At 41.3% G+C, this 15,278-nt stretch overlaps 1 protein-coding gene across 2 annotated transcripts in view; it reads right to left on the reverse strand.

The window, feature by feature from the left end:
* SNAPC1 (small nuclear RNA activating complex polypeptide 1) overlaps positions 1-12,192 on the reverse strand; it is a 34,665-nt gene extending 22,473 nt beyond the window's left edge. Inside the window, exons 1-4 of one of the 2 annotated variants that reach the window (XM_055289156.2) lie at positions 11,926-12,192; positions 7,490-7,649; positions 7,180-7,320; positions 5,793-5,897 (exon numbers count right to left, since the gene is read on the reverse strand). In XM_055289156.2, coding sequence (XP_055145131.1) covers positions 5,793-5,897; positions 7,180-7,320; positions 7,490-7,649; positions 11,926-12,053 — 534 coding nt within the window. In that variant the 5' untranslated portion in view covers positions 12,054-12,192. The remainder of the gene's footprint in view (positions 1-5,792; positions 5,898-7,179; positions 7,321-7,489; positions 7,650-11,925) is intronic. The other variant, XM_055289157.2, reaches the window with a different exon arrangement.
* Positions 12,193-15,278: the final 3,086 nt, after the last annotated feature.

The following is a 15,278-nucleotide window of genomic DNA, read 5'->3' on the forward strand; positions in this document are numbered from 1 at the left end:
AGGAATTCAGGGCCAACTCAGGCAACATAGCAAGACCTCTACTCTTTAAAAAAAAAAAAAAAAAAAAAGGCAGAAGAAAATTAAATAAGAAATAAAAGACAGTGCATGGACTTTGGAGCCTTATAGACTTGGACATTTAAACTCCAGTGTCTGTACACTATTGTGCCTCACCTTATACAAACTACTTAACTTCTCTAAACCTCAGCTTCCTTATTTTTAAAACTGGGGGCCGGGCACGGTGGATCATGCCTGTAATCCCAGCACTTTGGAAGCCCGAGGTAGGCGGATCACCTGAGGTCAGGAGTTCGAGATTAGCCTGGCCAACATGGTGAAACCCCATCTCTACTAAAAATACAAAAAATTAGCCGGGCATAGTGGCAGGCGTCTGTAGTCCGAGCTACTCGGGAAGCTGAGGCAGGAGAATTGCTTGAACCTGGAAGGTGGGGAGGTGGAGGTTGCAGTGAGCCAAGATCGTGCCACTGCACTCCAGCCTGGGCAACAAGAGGGAAACTCTGTCTTGAAAAAAGGCCAGGCGCAGTGTCTCACACCTGTAATCCCAGCACTTTGGGAGGCCGAGGAGGGTGGATCACGAGGTCAGGACATCGAGACCATCCTGGCTAACACGGTGAGCCAAAAAAGTCTCTACTAAAAAAAATACAAAAAGTTAGCCGGGCACGGTGGTGGGCGCCTGTAGTCCCAGATACTCGGGAGGCTAAGGCAGGAGAATGGTGTGAACCTAAGAGGCAGAGCTTGCAGTGAGCCGAGATCTCACTCCAGCCTGGGCAACAGGGTGAGACTCCATCTCAAAAAAAAAAAAAAAAAAAAAACTAGGGAAATACCACCTCCTCTGCAGGGTTACTATGACAATTAGAGATAACATACATAAAAAATCTAGCATAGTTCCAGGCACATGGTGAGTACTCAGCACACAATGTCCATTATTACAACTATATAAATGAAGAAATAGAAATGAAATAATTTGCTCCTGGTCCTACTTACATAGCAGCAGGCTAGAATTAGAAGTCAAACGTTTTGATTCAGTATCCTGTTCTCTTTTCATTTTATTACGCCTCCTTAACCACAAAACTAGAACAAGTGGCAAAATCATGACCAGAATTCAGACCTTCTGAAATGAAGACTTAATAGCAGTTGCAGGCAGTAGAAGGAAAATTTGAAAGTATTAAATTTAAGAATTATCAGTGAGAATGGATCACAGGCTATGCTAGGACAAAAGATACAGAGCCAGCAGAAGTATCAAGGGACAAGGCTCTCAAAGCAATTATGTCACAAGCCAGAGATCTGACAGAGCCAGGATAACTTCACAGACTATTCCATTCCTAAAAGCTTCCAGGTATAGGCATTTCATAGCCTGACCCTTCTGATACTCTTCTCTATTCACTCCAAAAGAGTAGACCTCTGTTCATCATCCCCAACTTAAAAGAGCTTAGAATGAAAAAGCATGTTGAAAAAGATACGTTGAAAAAATATTTACATTCTACCACCAAACTGGTCAACAGTCAGAAAAATTATAACCAGCCAAGCATGGTGGCTCATGCCTATAATCCCAGCACAGTGGAAGGCCAAGGTAGGAAGATCACCCAAGCTCAGGAGTTCAAGACCAGCCTGGGCAACATAGCAAGACCTTGTCTCTACAATAAATTTTTTAAAATTAGCCAGCATAGGCCAGGCGTAGTGATTCACGCCTATAATCCCAGCATTTTGGGAGGCCAAGGTGGGTGGATCACGAGGTCAGAAGTTCAAGACCAGCCTGGCCAAGATGCTGAAACCCTGCCTCTACTGAAAATACAAAGATTAGCCCAGCGTGGTGGCACGCGCTTGTAATCCCAGGTATTCAGGAGGCTGAGGCAGGAGAATCGCTTGAACCCGGGTGGCAGTTGCAGTGAGCCAAGATCATACCACTGCACTCCAGCCTGGGACATAGAGCAAGACTCCGTCTCAAAAAAAAAAAAAAAAAAAATTAGCCAGCATGGTGGTGAGGGCCTAGCTACTCAGGAGACTGAGGTGGGAGGATCACTTAAGCCCAGGAGACTGAGGGTGCAGTGAGCTATGATCACACCACTGCATTCGAGCTGGGGTGATGAAGCAAGATCCTGTCTCAAAAATTAAAAAAAAGAAATTATAACCAACTGGGTTCAAATCATCTTTTTTCGTTAGAATATTGATAAGATTAATGTCTTGCTGTTTGAAAATGTCCTGTGCCTCTCTCTTCATGATTCACATCAGCATTTCTCAGCTTTCTGGTATCCCGAAATCTTTCTTCCATTCTCCACAATTGCTATTCCAAACATTTTCAACTCTCAGTTCCCTGACCCCCATGATGCTCTCTTAAAGTTCAGGCAGTCAGGTCTGTTTGCCTTCTATTTCTCCTCTACACAAAGATTTATAAAAATCCATTCTCACCTTCTTTCCTCAAGTTTCAAAGGAAGAAGTATGCCTTCTGCTCAAGGTTACTCCCTCCACTGTACTCTCAATCACAGACACACCCACCTCCTCCATAGCAGGAACCTTGCTCGCTACCTCTCCTATATACAACCATTCCCTCTAACTGGCTCCTTACCTCACCTCTAAACATAAACATTATGTCTCTCCAATCTCTAAAACTTTACGACTTCCCTCTGCCAAAAAGACAAAATACAAATTCCTTCTATTATACAAAGTACTTTTATCTTATTTAGTTTTGTACATAAACTCTCTCCTACCTCTTTCTTGCTAAGGGGCTAGAGGGAAAAAAAATCCTAGTTCTTGTTACACTTCACTCATTTGTTTGTTGAATGACAAATTTCTAACCCCCGTCCCACCTCAGACCAGTCCTTTGCTGTCCAACAAACAGGCACCACAGCCATACCGAACTGAGTATGAAGCTTAGCTCCATTACTTCCTAACCTAGTCTCTGTAACTCAGTTTCCTCAACTTTAAATCACGGATAAAAACCCCTACTTTTAAAAATAATAATTAAAAATTTTTAAAAACACTTATTTTGCAGAAATGTTGTAGAAGTAAAACAATCTACACAAAATATCTTCCCAGAGTTCCTGCATTATACTATGTCTTCAGATATTGAGGAATATTCAGTTCCTTGTAAAACAGTAATTCTTAACCTTTTTGGGGGACATGAACACCTCTGAGAATCTGAGGATAGTTACAGTACCTCACCTTAAAAATGTATCCATATGGGCCGGGCAGGGTGGCTCATGTCTGTAATCTCAGCACTGTGGGAGGCCGAGGTGGGCGGATTGCCTGAGCTCAGGAGTTTGAGACCACCCTGGGCAATATGGTGAAACCCTGTCTCTACTAAAATACAAAAAATTATTTTTAATCCCAGCACTTTGGGAGGCCGAGGCGGGTGGATCACGAGGTCAGGAGATCGAGACCACAGTGAAACCCCGTCTCTACTAAAAATACAAAAAAAATTAGCCGGGCGTGGTGGCGGGCGCCTGTAGTCCCAGCTACTCGGAGAGGCTGAGGCAGGAGAATGGCGTGAACCCGGGAGGCGGAGCTTGCAGTGAGCCGAGATCGGGCCACTGCACTCCAGCCTGGGTGATAGAGCAAGACTCCGTCTCAAAAAAAAAAAAAAAAAAAAAAAAAAAAAAAAAATTAGCCGAGTGTGGTGGCGTGTACCTATAGTCCCAGCTACTCGGGAGGCTGAGGCATGAGAATCGCTTGAGCCCTGGAGGCAGAGGTTGCAGGTTGCAGTGAGCCAAAACTGTGCCACTGCACTCCAACTTGGGCTACAGAGTGAGACTCTATCTCAAAAAAAAAGGATCCATATGTGTGACATCAATTTTTCATACAATGTGGTGTGGGAGAGGGCACATGGACAATCCCCAGGCCAGAGATTAAGAATCCTTGCTCAAAAATAAAGTTACTTTACAGAACAGACCCAGAGTGCTCTCAAAAATCAATTTGCTACCTGAATTACAAACAACCTGACAGGTTGATGCTATTACAACATGGGGGCAACCGGGCACAGTGGCTCACACCTGTAAACCCAGCACTTTAGGAGGTCAATGCGGGCAGATCGCTTGAGGATAGGAGTTCAAGACTAACCTGGTCAACACAGTGAAACCTCACCTCTACTAAAAACAGAAAAAATTAGTTGGGTATGGTGGTGCATGCCTGTAATCCCAGCTACTCGGGGGGCTGAGACACGAGAATCACTTGAAACTGGGAGGCAGAGGTTGCTGTGAGCCAAGATCGTGCCACTACATTCCAGCCTGGGTGACAGAGGAAGATCCTGTGTCAGGGAAAAGAAAAAAAAAAAAAAGAACACGGGGGCATCTAAACAAACATTTCAGTAAATCTAAGATCTGATCCCTCTCTTTAAAGTGTAATACAAGAAGACTGAGTAGGGCTGGGGAAAAAGGGAATTAACATTTTTTAAGTGGATACTGTGTGTAATATACCACACTCAGCACTATTTAGGAATCATCTCATTTCAATTCTCACAACAACCAATGAAATAAAATATTATAATCCTAATATTAATGAGGGAGACACTTAGGCTTAAAGAAAATTTAAAAGCATGACCAAGGTGTCCCCTTACCCCCTCGTCTCCTCTCTGTATGTTCTTCTGAAATATCATTGATTTAGAAGCCTGAAACCCTGTACTGAGATTTTGTTTTAACCTCAAAGCAATGCTTTTCTACTCATGCTTAAAAAGATTTGTAACACTACTTATCCATGCATAAGATTTTTCTCAATACTGTACACTCAAACAAAATACCAAAATATATTATCAAAATAGACTGCTTTCAATGGTGGGCTTTAAAATAAATGTTAAAACTCAGGAAGTAGGTTGGGTGCAGTGGCTCATGCCTGTAATCCCAGCACTTTGGGAGACCAAGGTGTGCAGATCACTAGGTCAGGAGATCAAGACCATCCTGGCTAACACGGTAAAGCCCTGTTTCTACCAAAAATACAAAAAATCAGCCGGGCATGGTGGCGCACACCTGTAGTCCCAGCTACTTAGGAGGCTGAGGCAGGAGAATTGCTTGAACCTGGGAGGCGGAGGTTACAGTGAGCTGAGATCGCGCCACTGCACTCCAGCCTGGGTAACAGAGCGAGACTCCGTGTAAAAAAAAACAAAAACAAAAACAAAACAAAACAAAACAAAAAACAAAACTCAGGAAATAAATGCATATTGGTTTTTTTGTTTTTTAAAACGGCGTGTTGCTCTGTTGCCCAGGCTAGAGTGCAGCAGTACGATCTCAGCTCACTGCAACCTCCACCTCCCAGGTTTGCGATTCTCCAGCCTCAGCCTCCCCAGTAGCTGGGACTACAGGCATGCGCCACCACGCCCGGCTAATTTTTGTATTTTTAGTAGAGACGAGATTTCACCATGTTGGCCAGGCTAGACTCAAACTCCTGACCTCGTGATCCACCCACCTTGGCCTCCCAAGTGCTGAGATTACAGGTATGAGCCACCATGCCTGGTCATGCATATTGTTTTTTTAAAAATTAGGTAAAGTCACTTTAAACTCTTGTTTTATGACCTAACTAAAGTCAAATACAAACGGTAGTTTTAGTAACGGAATCCACATATCTTCAGTCCAGGTCCAGTCTTTTACATCTTTTTTTCTCACGCTATTTCAAGATTTGTAAGCCTTGATATATTTAGGCTATTTTATGTCTGATACTCTAGAGATATAGCAACCTAGAGTGGTCAAAATCATCAGAAAAATCAGTATCCAGTAGATGGAGGTATAACCTCAATATGTAGTTGGCAATAAAGCAATTTTTAAAAATTTTCAAGAGCATAAAAGAATATTTACCTCTAATACATCAGAAGTGATAAGTTTCATCACACGATCACTTGGGTCCTTAAATTCTTCTGTAACTTCAGCTCGGTGAATTTTTTTCTTCATCCTATACGACAGCTATGTGATAATACATGTCTTTTTAAATGAGTATCTTTTAAACAGTATTTTTAAAAGTATTGAAATACAAGCCAGCACTAAAAATTGTCTATAAGTAAACACAGATAAAACAAAAGCAGCTGTAAGGGTACATCTGTTAAACATCCAAGTTCCAAAGACTGTTAGACTTGTGAAGTATCCTTTCACATGCCATGCCACATGCCTACAAATTCAGATAAGACAGAAATTACATAATTTGCCAGCTAATGGCAGAACCAGAACTAGTGGTCTTCAACCTAGTATCTCAATTACCACAAGATTTAAAAAATAACAAATGTTATTAGAAGTTTCAACTTTTCACCAAAGAATTTTTAACAATTTTGTATGTCTTTCAGTAACCTGTGATGTTCAAGACAAGAGCAAATGCAGATGCCAAATCTAATTTGTTCTCAAAACAATTCGCTTAATATGTGGCATCCAGATACACTGCATTTAAAAGCAAAGGCTAAATTTTTGTTTGCGGAAAAAAAGCCGTAATTAGAAAATACCTTCTCCTATTTTAAAAAAGCTACAAGGCCGGGCATGGTGGCTCACCTGAGGTGAGCAGCACTTTGGGAGGCTGAGACGGGTGGATCATCTGAGGTCAAGAGTTCAAGACCAGCCTGACCAACATGGTGAAACCCCACCTCTACTAAAAATACAAAAATTAGCCAGGCGTGGTGGCGGGCGCCTGTAGTCCCAGCTACTCGGGAGGCTGAGACAGGAGAATTGCTTGAACCCTGGAGGCAGAGGTTGCAGTGAGCTCAGATCGCACCACTGTACTCCAGCCTGGGCAACAGGGCAAGACTCCATATCAAAAAGACACACACACAAAAAAAGTTACAAGCCAGGCCAGGTGCAGTGGCTCACGCCTGTAATCCCAACACTTTGGGAGGCCAAGGTGAGTGGATCACAAGGTCAAGAGATCGAGACCATCCTGGACAACATGGTCAAACCCTGTCCCTACTAAAAATACAAAAATTAGCTGGGCGTGGTGGCATGTGCCTGTAGTCCCAGCTACTCGGGAGGCTGAAGCAGGAGAATCGCTTGAACCCGGGAGGCGGAGACTGCAGTGAGCCGAGATGGTGCCACCGCACTCCAGCCTGGGCGACAGAGTGAGACTTTGTCTCAAAAAAAAAAAAAAAAAGCTAAAAGTCTTGAACACTATCAATACTCATTCCATTTTCTGGAGATTGAGAGGTTTTATGGACCATAAAGTATAATTGCTCATTTTGAAAAAACTAAATTATTTTAGGCAACATACCAATTTGGGCATTGCTGTAAAGTGAAATGCTCTGTCTAGTCGTAGCTTCCTAAAAATATAGGCTGCATCAAAATGCTGTGCATTTACTAAATCTTGCTGAAATTTTAAAACTTCATCCCAATCCTTCAGGGCAACTCTGATCTGCAACCAGGAAGAAAAAAAAGTTGTACTAAATGTAAATATTTTTTCACAAACACATAATTTTAAAATACTGGCATTTTATTTAAATCATATTTATATAATATTTATTATAAAAATATGGTACTTGTTTTACATTTCTGCTAAGGAAAAATAACTCACTAAGTATTACCTTTTGTTTTGGTTGACACAGTTGGGTATTATATAATCCATATAGCAGATACAAAGCACCAACTCTGATCTGGAAGGTGTATGGAGGTAAAAAATATCGCCAAGCCAAAGCTAAAGCTTCTTTTGTAAACATGTTCTTTTCTAAATTTCTCATTCTGCCACTAATAAACAGAGAGAAAATATATTACGACTCATTACGACTCATTAAGTGAATAAGTAATGAACAAAAGCCAGAAGTATATACTTGTTTAAATGGTAGTTATAATAATTTGATGACGATTCCATACCCAATTCTTTCATGATTCAGGCACAAAGAGATAATTTTACACCAAGGCAAAGGCAACTACTAGGTAAACATGATGCAGCTTCCAAAAGCATCAACTTTACTTGCCAAATTGAAGAGCAAGAAGGAAGGGGTTTCAAATTATTATTGGTTAAATATTTGAAACCATAATGTTAAAATAATCATAGTTATGTTACAGAACTATGTGCATTTTAATATATAATTGTCAAAAATGCTTATTCTTTGGTGCTGTAAAGAAGTATCACTTGAACATAAATTTTATTTCTTCAGCAAGGCCATTTTTTTACTTTCTGCACAAAAGGATACAGTCGCCAGCAGTTTTGCTACACTGAACAAAGGAGACAGGGTCATTTATAACTTGACGTGTCTACTTTACTGTTGTGCCCAGTTTCTATAGGCTGGAACGGGACTTCACATTCTGTATCTGTCTTGATTGACTAGCAACTTAGAACTTGAAGTGACTTGTGGAATACTGAGAAGGGTAAAAACACTTTTAAATAAGGAAGAGGAACAGGCTATGACTTAATGCTTGCTTGGACCAGTATAAGCACACTAGGGCAAATATTTAGGCTAAATTGTGGGAGCTAAGAGCATAAAGTACACTGATTTCTTTATTACGGCTAGCAGATACTTAAGAATGTTAGCACAGGTCTTTAAATAAATTTTGCTTCTAAGATAAGTTACTATTTAGTCTTAATTAGATGTGGAGGAAACTCTTTGAAGAGGAACCTCTACTTTACTTTTTACCTAATGAACATTTTCTCCAATACTCTCCGGGATTTGCACTAAATCTCCTCTGTCCTTGGGAAGCCTAGGTGAAAAAGTTAGAGAAACAGCACAAAGTAACCCACATTCCTAAGTGTCCAGAGCACGGCAAGCTCATCAGAAGAAAGGAGGAGCAAGGGAGAAGAGCACACTCCAGCATACAACCAAAAGCTTTGTCCAAACATCCAAGAGAGCAACAAGGCTTCCTTGGCAATCAATCAATGAAATAACATAGGAAATGTACGCGAAAGGAAAATATCTTGGGCACCCAAGATCACTAAGGAAAACTCAAGCTGGAAACTGCTTAGGGCAAACCTGCCTCCCATTCTATTCAAAGTGACTTCTCTGCTCACTGAGATAGATGCCTATCTGATTTACCTCCTTTGGAAAAGCTAATCAGAAACTCAAAAGAACGGAAGCATTTGTGTATTACCAAGCATTTGTGTATCACCGATTAAGCTCCCTCCCCACTTCCAGTCTTCCTGCCTTTGCTTCAAGTTGTCCCGCCTTTCCAGACCGAACCGATGTACTTCTTACATATATTGATTGATGTCTCATGACTCCCTAAATGCACAAAAAAAAACCAAGCTGTGCCCTGACCACCTTGGGCGCATGTCATCAAGACTTCTGAGGCTGTGTCACGGGCGCATCCTCAACCTTGGCAAAATAATCTTTCTAAACTAACTGAGACCTGTCTCAAATTTTCGAGGTTCACGTATATTTTTTGTGGACATAAACAGCATAATGAATAAACTATCTGAAACTGTTCTGCTGTGCTAAGTTAACAAAAATTTTTAAAAAACAAGGCCTTAAAAACGTCAATGTAACAGTCTTCTTACCACTTTGGATAAAACACATTTGTGCATATTATAGGTTTCTATGTAAGACCCGAAATTAGTAGATAAAAAATGTCAGATTTTAAATAAGACATTTGCTAAAATAAACGTCTCAAAGTGTTGATGCAATTGACTAATACACTATACAAATATAAATATGTACAACTTTTACTTTAAAAACAGCAACAAACAATAAAGACATTCGCCCTGCAGCCATAAACAGGGGCTCTATTATATCTGATTACAATGCAGGGGTGGAAGGGAAGTGGGTAGTAGAAGGACGTTTTGGCTCTTCAAATAAGAAATACACGAAAAGAATACAAAATACCTAACTCTAGTTATGGTAACCAAAGTAATTTCTCAAGAAAATCCACCACTCCTCTAGTGATTCCTGTTTCTTTTTTCATTTTAGGTTCTCCCTGCTAGAAAATGTAAATGTTACATTTTTAGCTAAGTTTTCCTTAAATGCATTTTTCCCTCCAAGAAGTGGTACAGTGGAATACTATGGATTTTAGAAACAGGCAGATACATAGTTTCCAGCATCTGCTCTACAATCCACTGTCTTTGTAATGGTGGAGAAATTACTTAACCTCTTTAAGACAAGGATAATTATACCTGCTTTTTATAACTGTCTTATGCAATAAATAAAGCTATAAATACATTGCATTTAGTAGCCATTTAAAAAAAAATTAGTCTCTCTTTTATTAACTGTACAACAAAGAGCTCTTCATCCTCCATTCCTTGCAATTTAAAAACTACAAAGGCAATTTGCTTACACTGACAAAGAGAAAATGAGTTTTTACATTTTGTTCAGAAAAACAGTTTTAATCGTAAGGTTTAACTCATTCAGAAAATCAGTTATTTAGCCTTTTCAATATTATATGTACTATGCGAATAAAAATAGATTCATCCAGTCACTGTCCTCACAGAGGTCAGTCTAGTCAAAGGAAAATTTTAAAACGGTAGTAATAATGAACATTTGACCAGCCTGGCCAACATGGTGAAATCCCGTCTCTACTAAAAGTACAAAAATTAGCCAGGTTTGGTGGCACGAGCCGTAGTCCCAGCTACTCGGGAAGCTGAGGCAGGAGAATCTCTTGAACCCGGGAAGTGGAGGTTGCAGTGATACGAGATCGCACCATTACACTCCAGCCTGGATGACAGAGCGAGACTATGTCTCAAGAAAAAAATAATAATAATGAACATTTATTGAGCACTTAGAATGCATTTCTGATATATCAGCTCATTTAATCTTCACAACTACTATGAGGTTTATCATTGCCTCTATTTTACAGATATGGCAACTCAAGTAACTTGCCCCAAGTCATAGTGGACCCTGCAATCAAATGCAGCCAGTTGGGTTCCATAACCTATGCCCTTAACAATCCCACACTGCCTTTTCAACTATACCATTACAACAAAATGTGGAAAGCGGTGAGATAAAATAAAAACAGGGTGCTATGGGGGGAAAAAACATGAACAGCGTACTCAGTCTAGAAGAGAAAAAAGACTTCCCCCTAGGAAGTCATTTGAGCTTAACCCTGAGTGAATAATAAGGTGGACAAAACAAGAGAGTTGCGGCGGAAACTCCAGGATTAGGAAAAGCCTGTGGAGGGCCAAAAAAAAAAAAAAAAAAAAAAAGCAGCTGCTGGAGCAAGAAAGTGAGTGCATGGAGGGGACTGGCAGGTGAAGCTGGAGAGATACGCAAAAGCCAGTGAGGAATGGTCTTGGCAAGTCAGAGAATTCAAGCGTTATCCCAAAGGCAATGGGCACCACTACAGAGTAATAAGCCGGGGAGTGACATGATCAAATTTGCACTTTTGAAAAACAACTTTGGGCCGGGCGCGGAGGCTCGCTTCTGTAATCCTAGCGCTTTGGGAGGCCGAGGCGGGCGGATCACGAGGTCAGGATTTCGAGACCGGCCTGGCCAACATAGTAAAACCCCGTCTCTACTAAAAATACAAAAAATTAGCCGGGCGTGGTGCCGGACACCTGTAATCCCAGCTACTCGGGAGGCTGAGGCAGGAGAATCACTTGAACCTGAGAGGCAGAGGGTTGCACTGAGTCGAGACCGCGCCACTGCACTCCAGACTGGGCGACAAAGGGAGACTCCATCTCAAAAAAAAAAAAAGACAACTTTGGTTGTTGTAGGAAAGATTAATTCAATCTTGAAGGGTTTTGTCTTTACTTGTGTGTTTTTAAACATGAGGTCCTAGAACAAGACTGGGGAAGGGCAAATGATAGTGGTCTGGGTCAGGGTGGAGGCAGTGGAGATGGAGAGAGGAGTTTAGAAGGGAGGCCAGGCAGAGACGCATATTTGGGAGGAGGCCGCAACAACCATCAGGGCACAGTGAAATAGAGCAAGGAAAGCGCGTTGCCTGCGCACAGGGGAAAGTCCAGGAGTGATGGAGGCAACCTTCGGTGACTGCCGCTCTTCTCAGCCCTTCCCAAGTGCAGTATCGCCGGGAAGGGAGCAACTTTCTACCCCACCTGCGGGCAGGGAGAGGCGGGCAGTGGACAAGAAACACCCACCAGAAGATAGTCCCGAACTTCATGTTTCTCCAGAGCTCCGTGAAGTCCTCGAAGCGTACACTGTCCATCTCCTGGAAGCGGCTGAGCAGCGCCTCGCAGTCGGTCTGCAGGCCGGGAGGAGTCCCCATTGCACCCGAAGCCCGCACGCCTCCGAAGCCCGCACACCTCTAACGGACCAGCCAGCGGTGGTCGCCCAGGAAACCAAGCCCGAACGGCCCGCCCCCTACGGCGTGCGCACACGCGCTCTGTGACGCATTATCCGGCACCTTTAGCTCCGCCTTTATCCGGGCTCTTGCCACCGGTCGTGTGCTTACTGCGCGTGCGTGAATGCGTTCTGCTGTTTTACTGGCTGAGATTGCTTTCACCTAGAGTGCTAAGATCCACTCTTCTACTGAAGAGGTTTCATTGAAGAGGTTTACGTCTAAAGTGTTGTGTTTGCTCACGAGCGGTTTTAGGTCTTCATTTTCCGCTAGGTTATGTAACTTGACTTTACCCTTACTAGCACTCTCCTTTAAAGTGACCCTAGTGTGACATAAGTGAACTTTTGAGCTGGGAAAGAACAGTCCCAACCCGAACCCCACCCCCACGTGGGAAGAGAAGCTAAAGAAGGCTTGCTAGTGAAACAAACTGCACTCATTCTCCTTCTGGTCATCGAGAACCCTAATACTCTGTACCCACATAATACGATGCTTAATGCGTGGCCCTCTCTTTGTAGTCCTGGTATTCTGCAACCACTCTTGAAAAGAAAAGCTGTATTTCATACCCTCTTGTAAACAGCTCCCCTCCTGCCCTGCCACGCATTCACCCCAGTGCTACATAGTACTTTGCAGAAAATACCTGCTTGTTATATTATTATTTGGATGAATTGCCACTTTTAATTTACTGTCATCCATCTAAAAATTTATTTCTATGTATGGTATAAGGATCCTATTTCACTTTTTTCCATATGTATAACCATATGTATGTCTATGTATTTTCCGTATGTATAATTTTCCAGCATCTGTTATTGAATAGTCCATCCTTTCCCAAAATTCACTTCTGTTATATATCAAGTTGCATGGCTAATTGCAACCAGTACACAACTGTATGGCTTTGTACCTGTTATTAAAATACCAAACCATAGTGCAATATTTCCATTACTGTTAGTATAACAGTTACCACTCTAAGCCTCCTTAGTACTCTCAACCCAAACACTTGGGCCCCCCAGGCCACAAATCCCTCAACCTCCCAGCCTCTAAAACTGAAGTGGTTAAGCCTGGCACAGAAGAGACCTTCAGTGCCGGCTCCAGCTTCAGTCTACTCCTAGGGTTATTATCTACTTTCAAGGCTCCATTTAGATTTCACTTCTCTAACACCACACTCTAATTACTATAGAGTATCTTGACTGTCCTTGAATTTTCACTTTTTCATATAAATTTTAAATTTGACTTGTCAAATTTCTCTGATAGCGCCATTGGGATTTCAATTGAATTACATTAAATCTGTAAGTCAATTTGGGAAGGAATAACATCTTTTTTTTTTTTTTGAGATGGAGTTTCGCTCTCGTTGCCCAGGCTGGAGTGCAATGGCGCGATCTCAGCTCACTGCAACCTCCAACTCCGGGGTTCAAGTGATTCTCCTACCTCAGCCTCCCCAAGTAGCTGGGATCACAGTCATGTGCCACCATACCCAGCTAATTTTGTAGTTTTGGTAGAGATGAGGTTTTACCATGTTGGTCAGGCTAGTCTCAAACTCCTGACCTCAAATGATCCACCCACTTCTGCCTCCCAAAGTGGTGGGATTATAGGCATGAGCCACTGCGCCTGGCCAAAATAATATCTTTATTGTATTATTTCTATCCACAAACATTTCTTTAAGTCACCTATAGCATCTTTACTGAAGTTTCATAATTTTTCTCCCTTAACTTTTTACTTGTCTTTTGTTAGATTTTTCTTATATGTGTTATGTTTTTGTGTGGCTATTGTATTTACTATCTTTGACTGCCTTACATTTTCTAACTGCTTGATTCCAATACATAAACATGCAATTGAATTATATATATATTTATCTAGTATCCAGTCCCCTTGTTAAACTCCTATAATAATTTTTCTGTTGATTCTTTTAGGCTTTCTATATAGATGATATCTGCAGCTGTGAATAACAGTAGTAATGATAGTTTGCTTTTTCCTTTCCAATCCTTATTGCTTTTATTTCTTTCCTTCACTTCATTTCCCAGGCTAAGACTTCCCATACTGTTAAAGATAAACCTGGGAGAATGGATGTGTGCCTGTTCACTAATGTACCATCAGCACCTATAAGTACTTGCTACACAGTAGGTGCTCAATGAAGAATCTAGTGATGTTTTTATTTCAGTTATTTTACTTTTTAGCTCTAGAATTTCTATTTGGCTCTTTTAAAAATAATTTCTAGCTATTTGTGTTCTGTATTTGATGAATTATTGTCACCATACATTCCTCTACATCTTTAAGCAGAGTTTCCTTTGATTCTTTGAATATACTTTTAATGACTAAAGTCTTTATTAAAAAGTCAGCCATTGAGCTCTCTGTTATGTAATTTCTCTTGCATCATTTTTTCCTGTGTATAGATCAAATTTTCCTGTTTCTTTTCATATCGCATGCATTTTTTATTAAAGATTTGATACTTTAGACAATTTATTGTATAAATCTGGGTATTGATTGCTTCCCCTTCTGGAGCTTATTGATTTTGTTTACTTATTTATTTGTTTACTTACTTGACTGGAGTATTTTAGTGAAGTCCAGTTCCCCAGCTCAGTGTGAAGCTTCTGATGTTGCTCCTCAGAGACTGCAGCCTTGACCTTTCTTAGACCCCTCAGATAGTGGTTTTACCAGTAATCTTTGTCTTTCCCCATCTCTCTGTTAAACTGCCTTTTAGTATCCACCCAGCTGTTAAGAGTCCACTAATTGCTAGCTGAGTGCTCTGTTGTTTTTGACAATGCCCTGGGGGAATAAATTACTCCATTGTCTAATCCGATTAAATTTAGGCTCCTTTGCAGAGGTAGTTTTTGAGTTTAATCTTGAGGTTTGCTCTGATCCCAGGAAGGCTCTTCTTAGCCATCTCTTCCCTAGCTTTCTCTGGTAAACTAGTGGTCTGCAGTTTAGCTTGTTGCTTTTAGAAGGTACTAGCCTCCTCTTAATTGCTTATAACCAAAATATCCATTGTTTTCAAGAGCACCTTTAGGTTCAAGTTTTCCTCTACTCCGTTCCAAATTAATTTCTTCTGGGAAGAGCTTCAGAATTTTCTTTTCTTAAGGATGTTTCTCCCCCTGAGCAAAATCTCTGAGCCACTGCTCCAGCCAGAGCTGAGGATGGGGACGATCACCTTCTTCTCTCAGA

This window comes from Symphalangus syndactylus, chromosome 8 (genome assembly GCF_028878055.3).
Source record: "Symphalangus syndactylus isolate Jambi chromosome 8, NHGRI_mSymSyn1-v2.1_pri, whole genome shotgun sequence".
Taxonomy (NCBI): Eukaryota; Metazoa; Chordata; class Mammalia; order Primates; family Hylobatidae; genus Symphalangus; species Symphalangus syndactylus.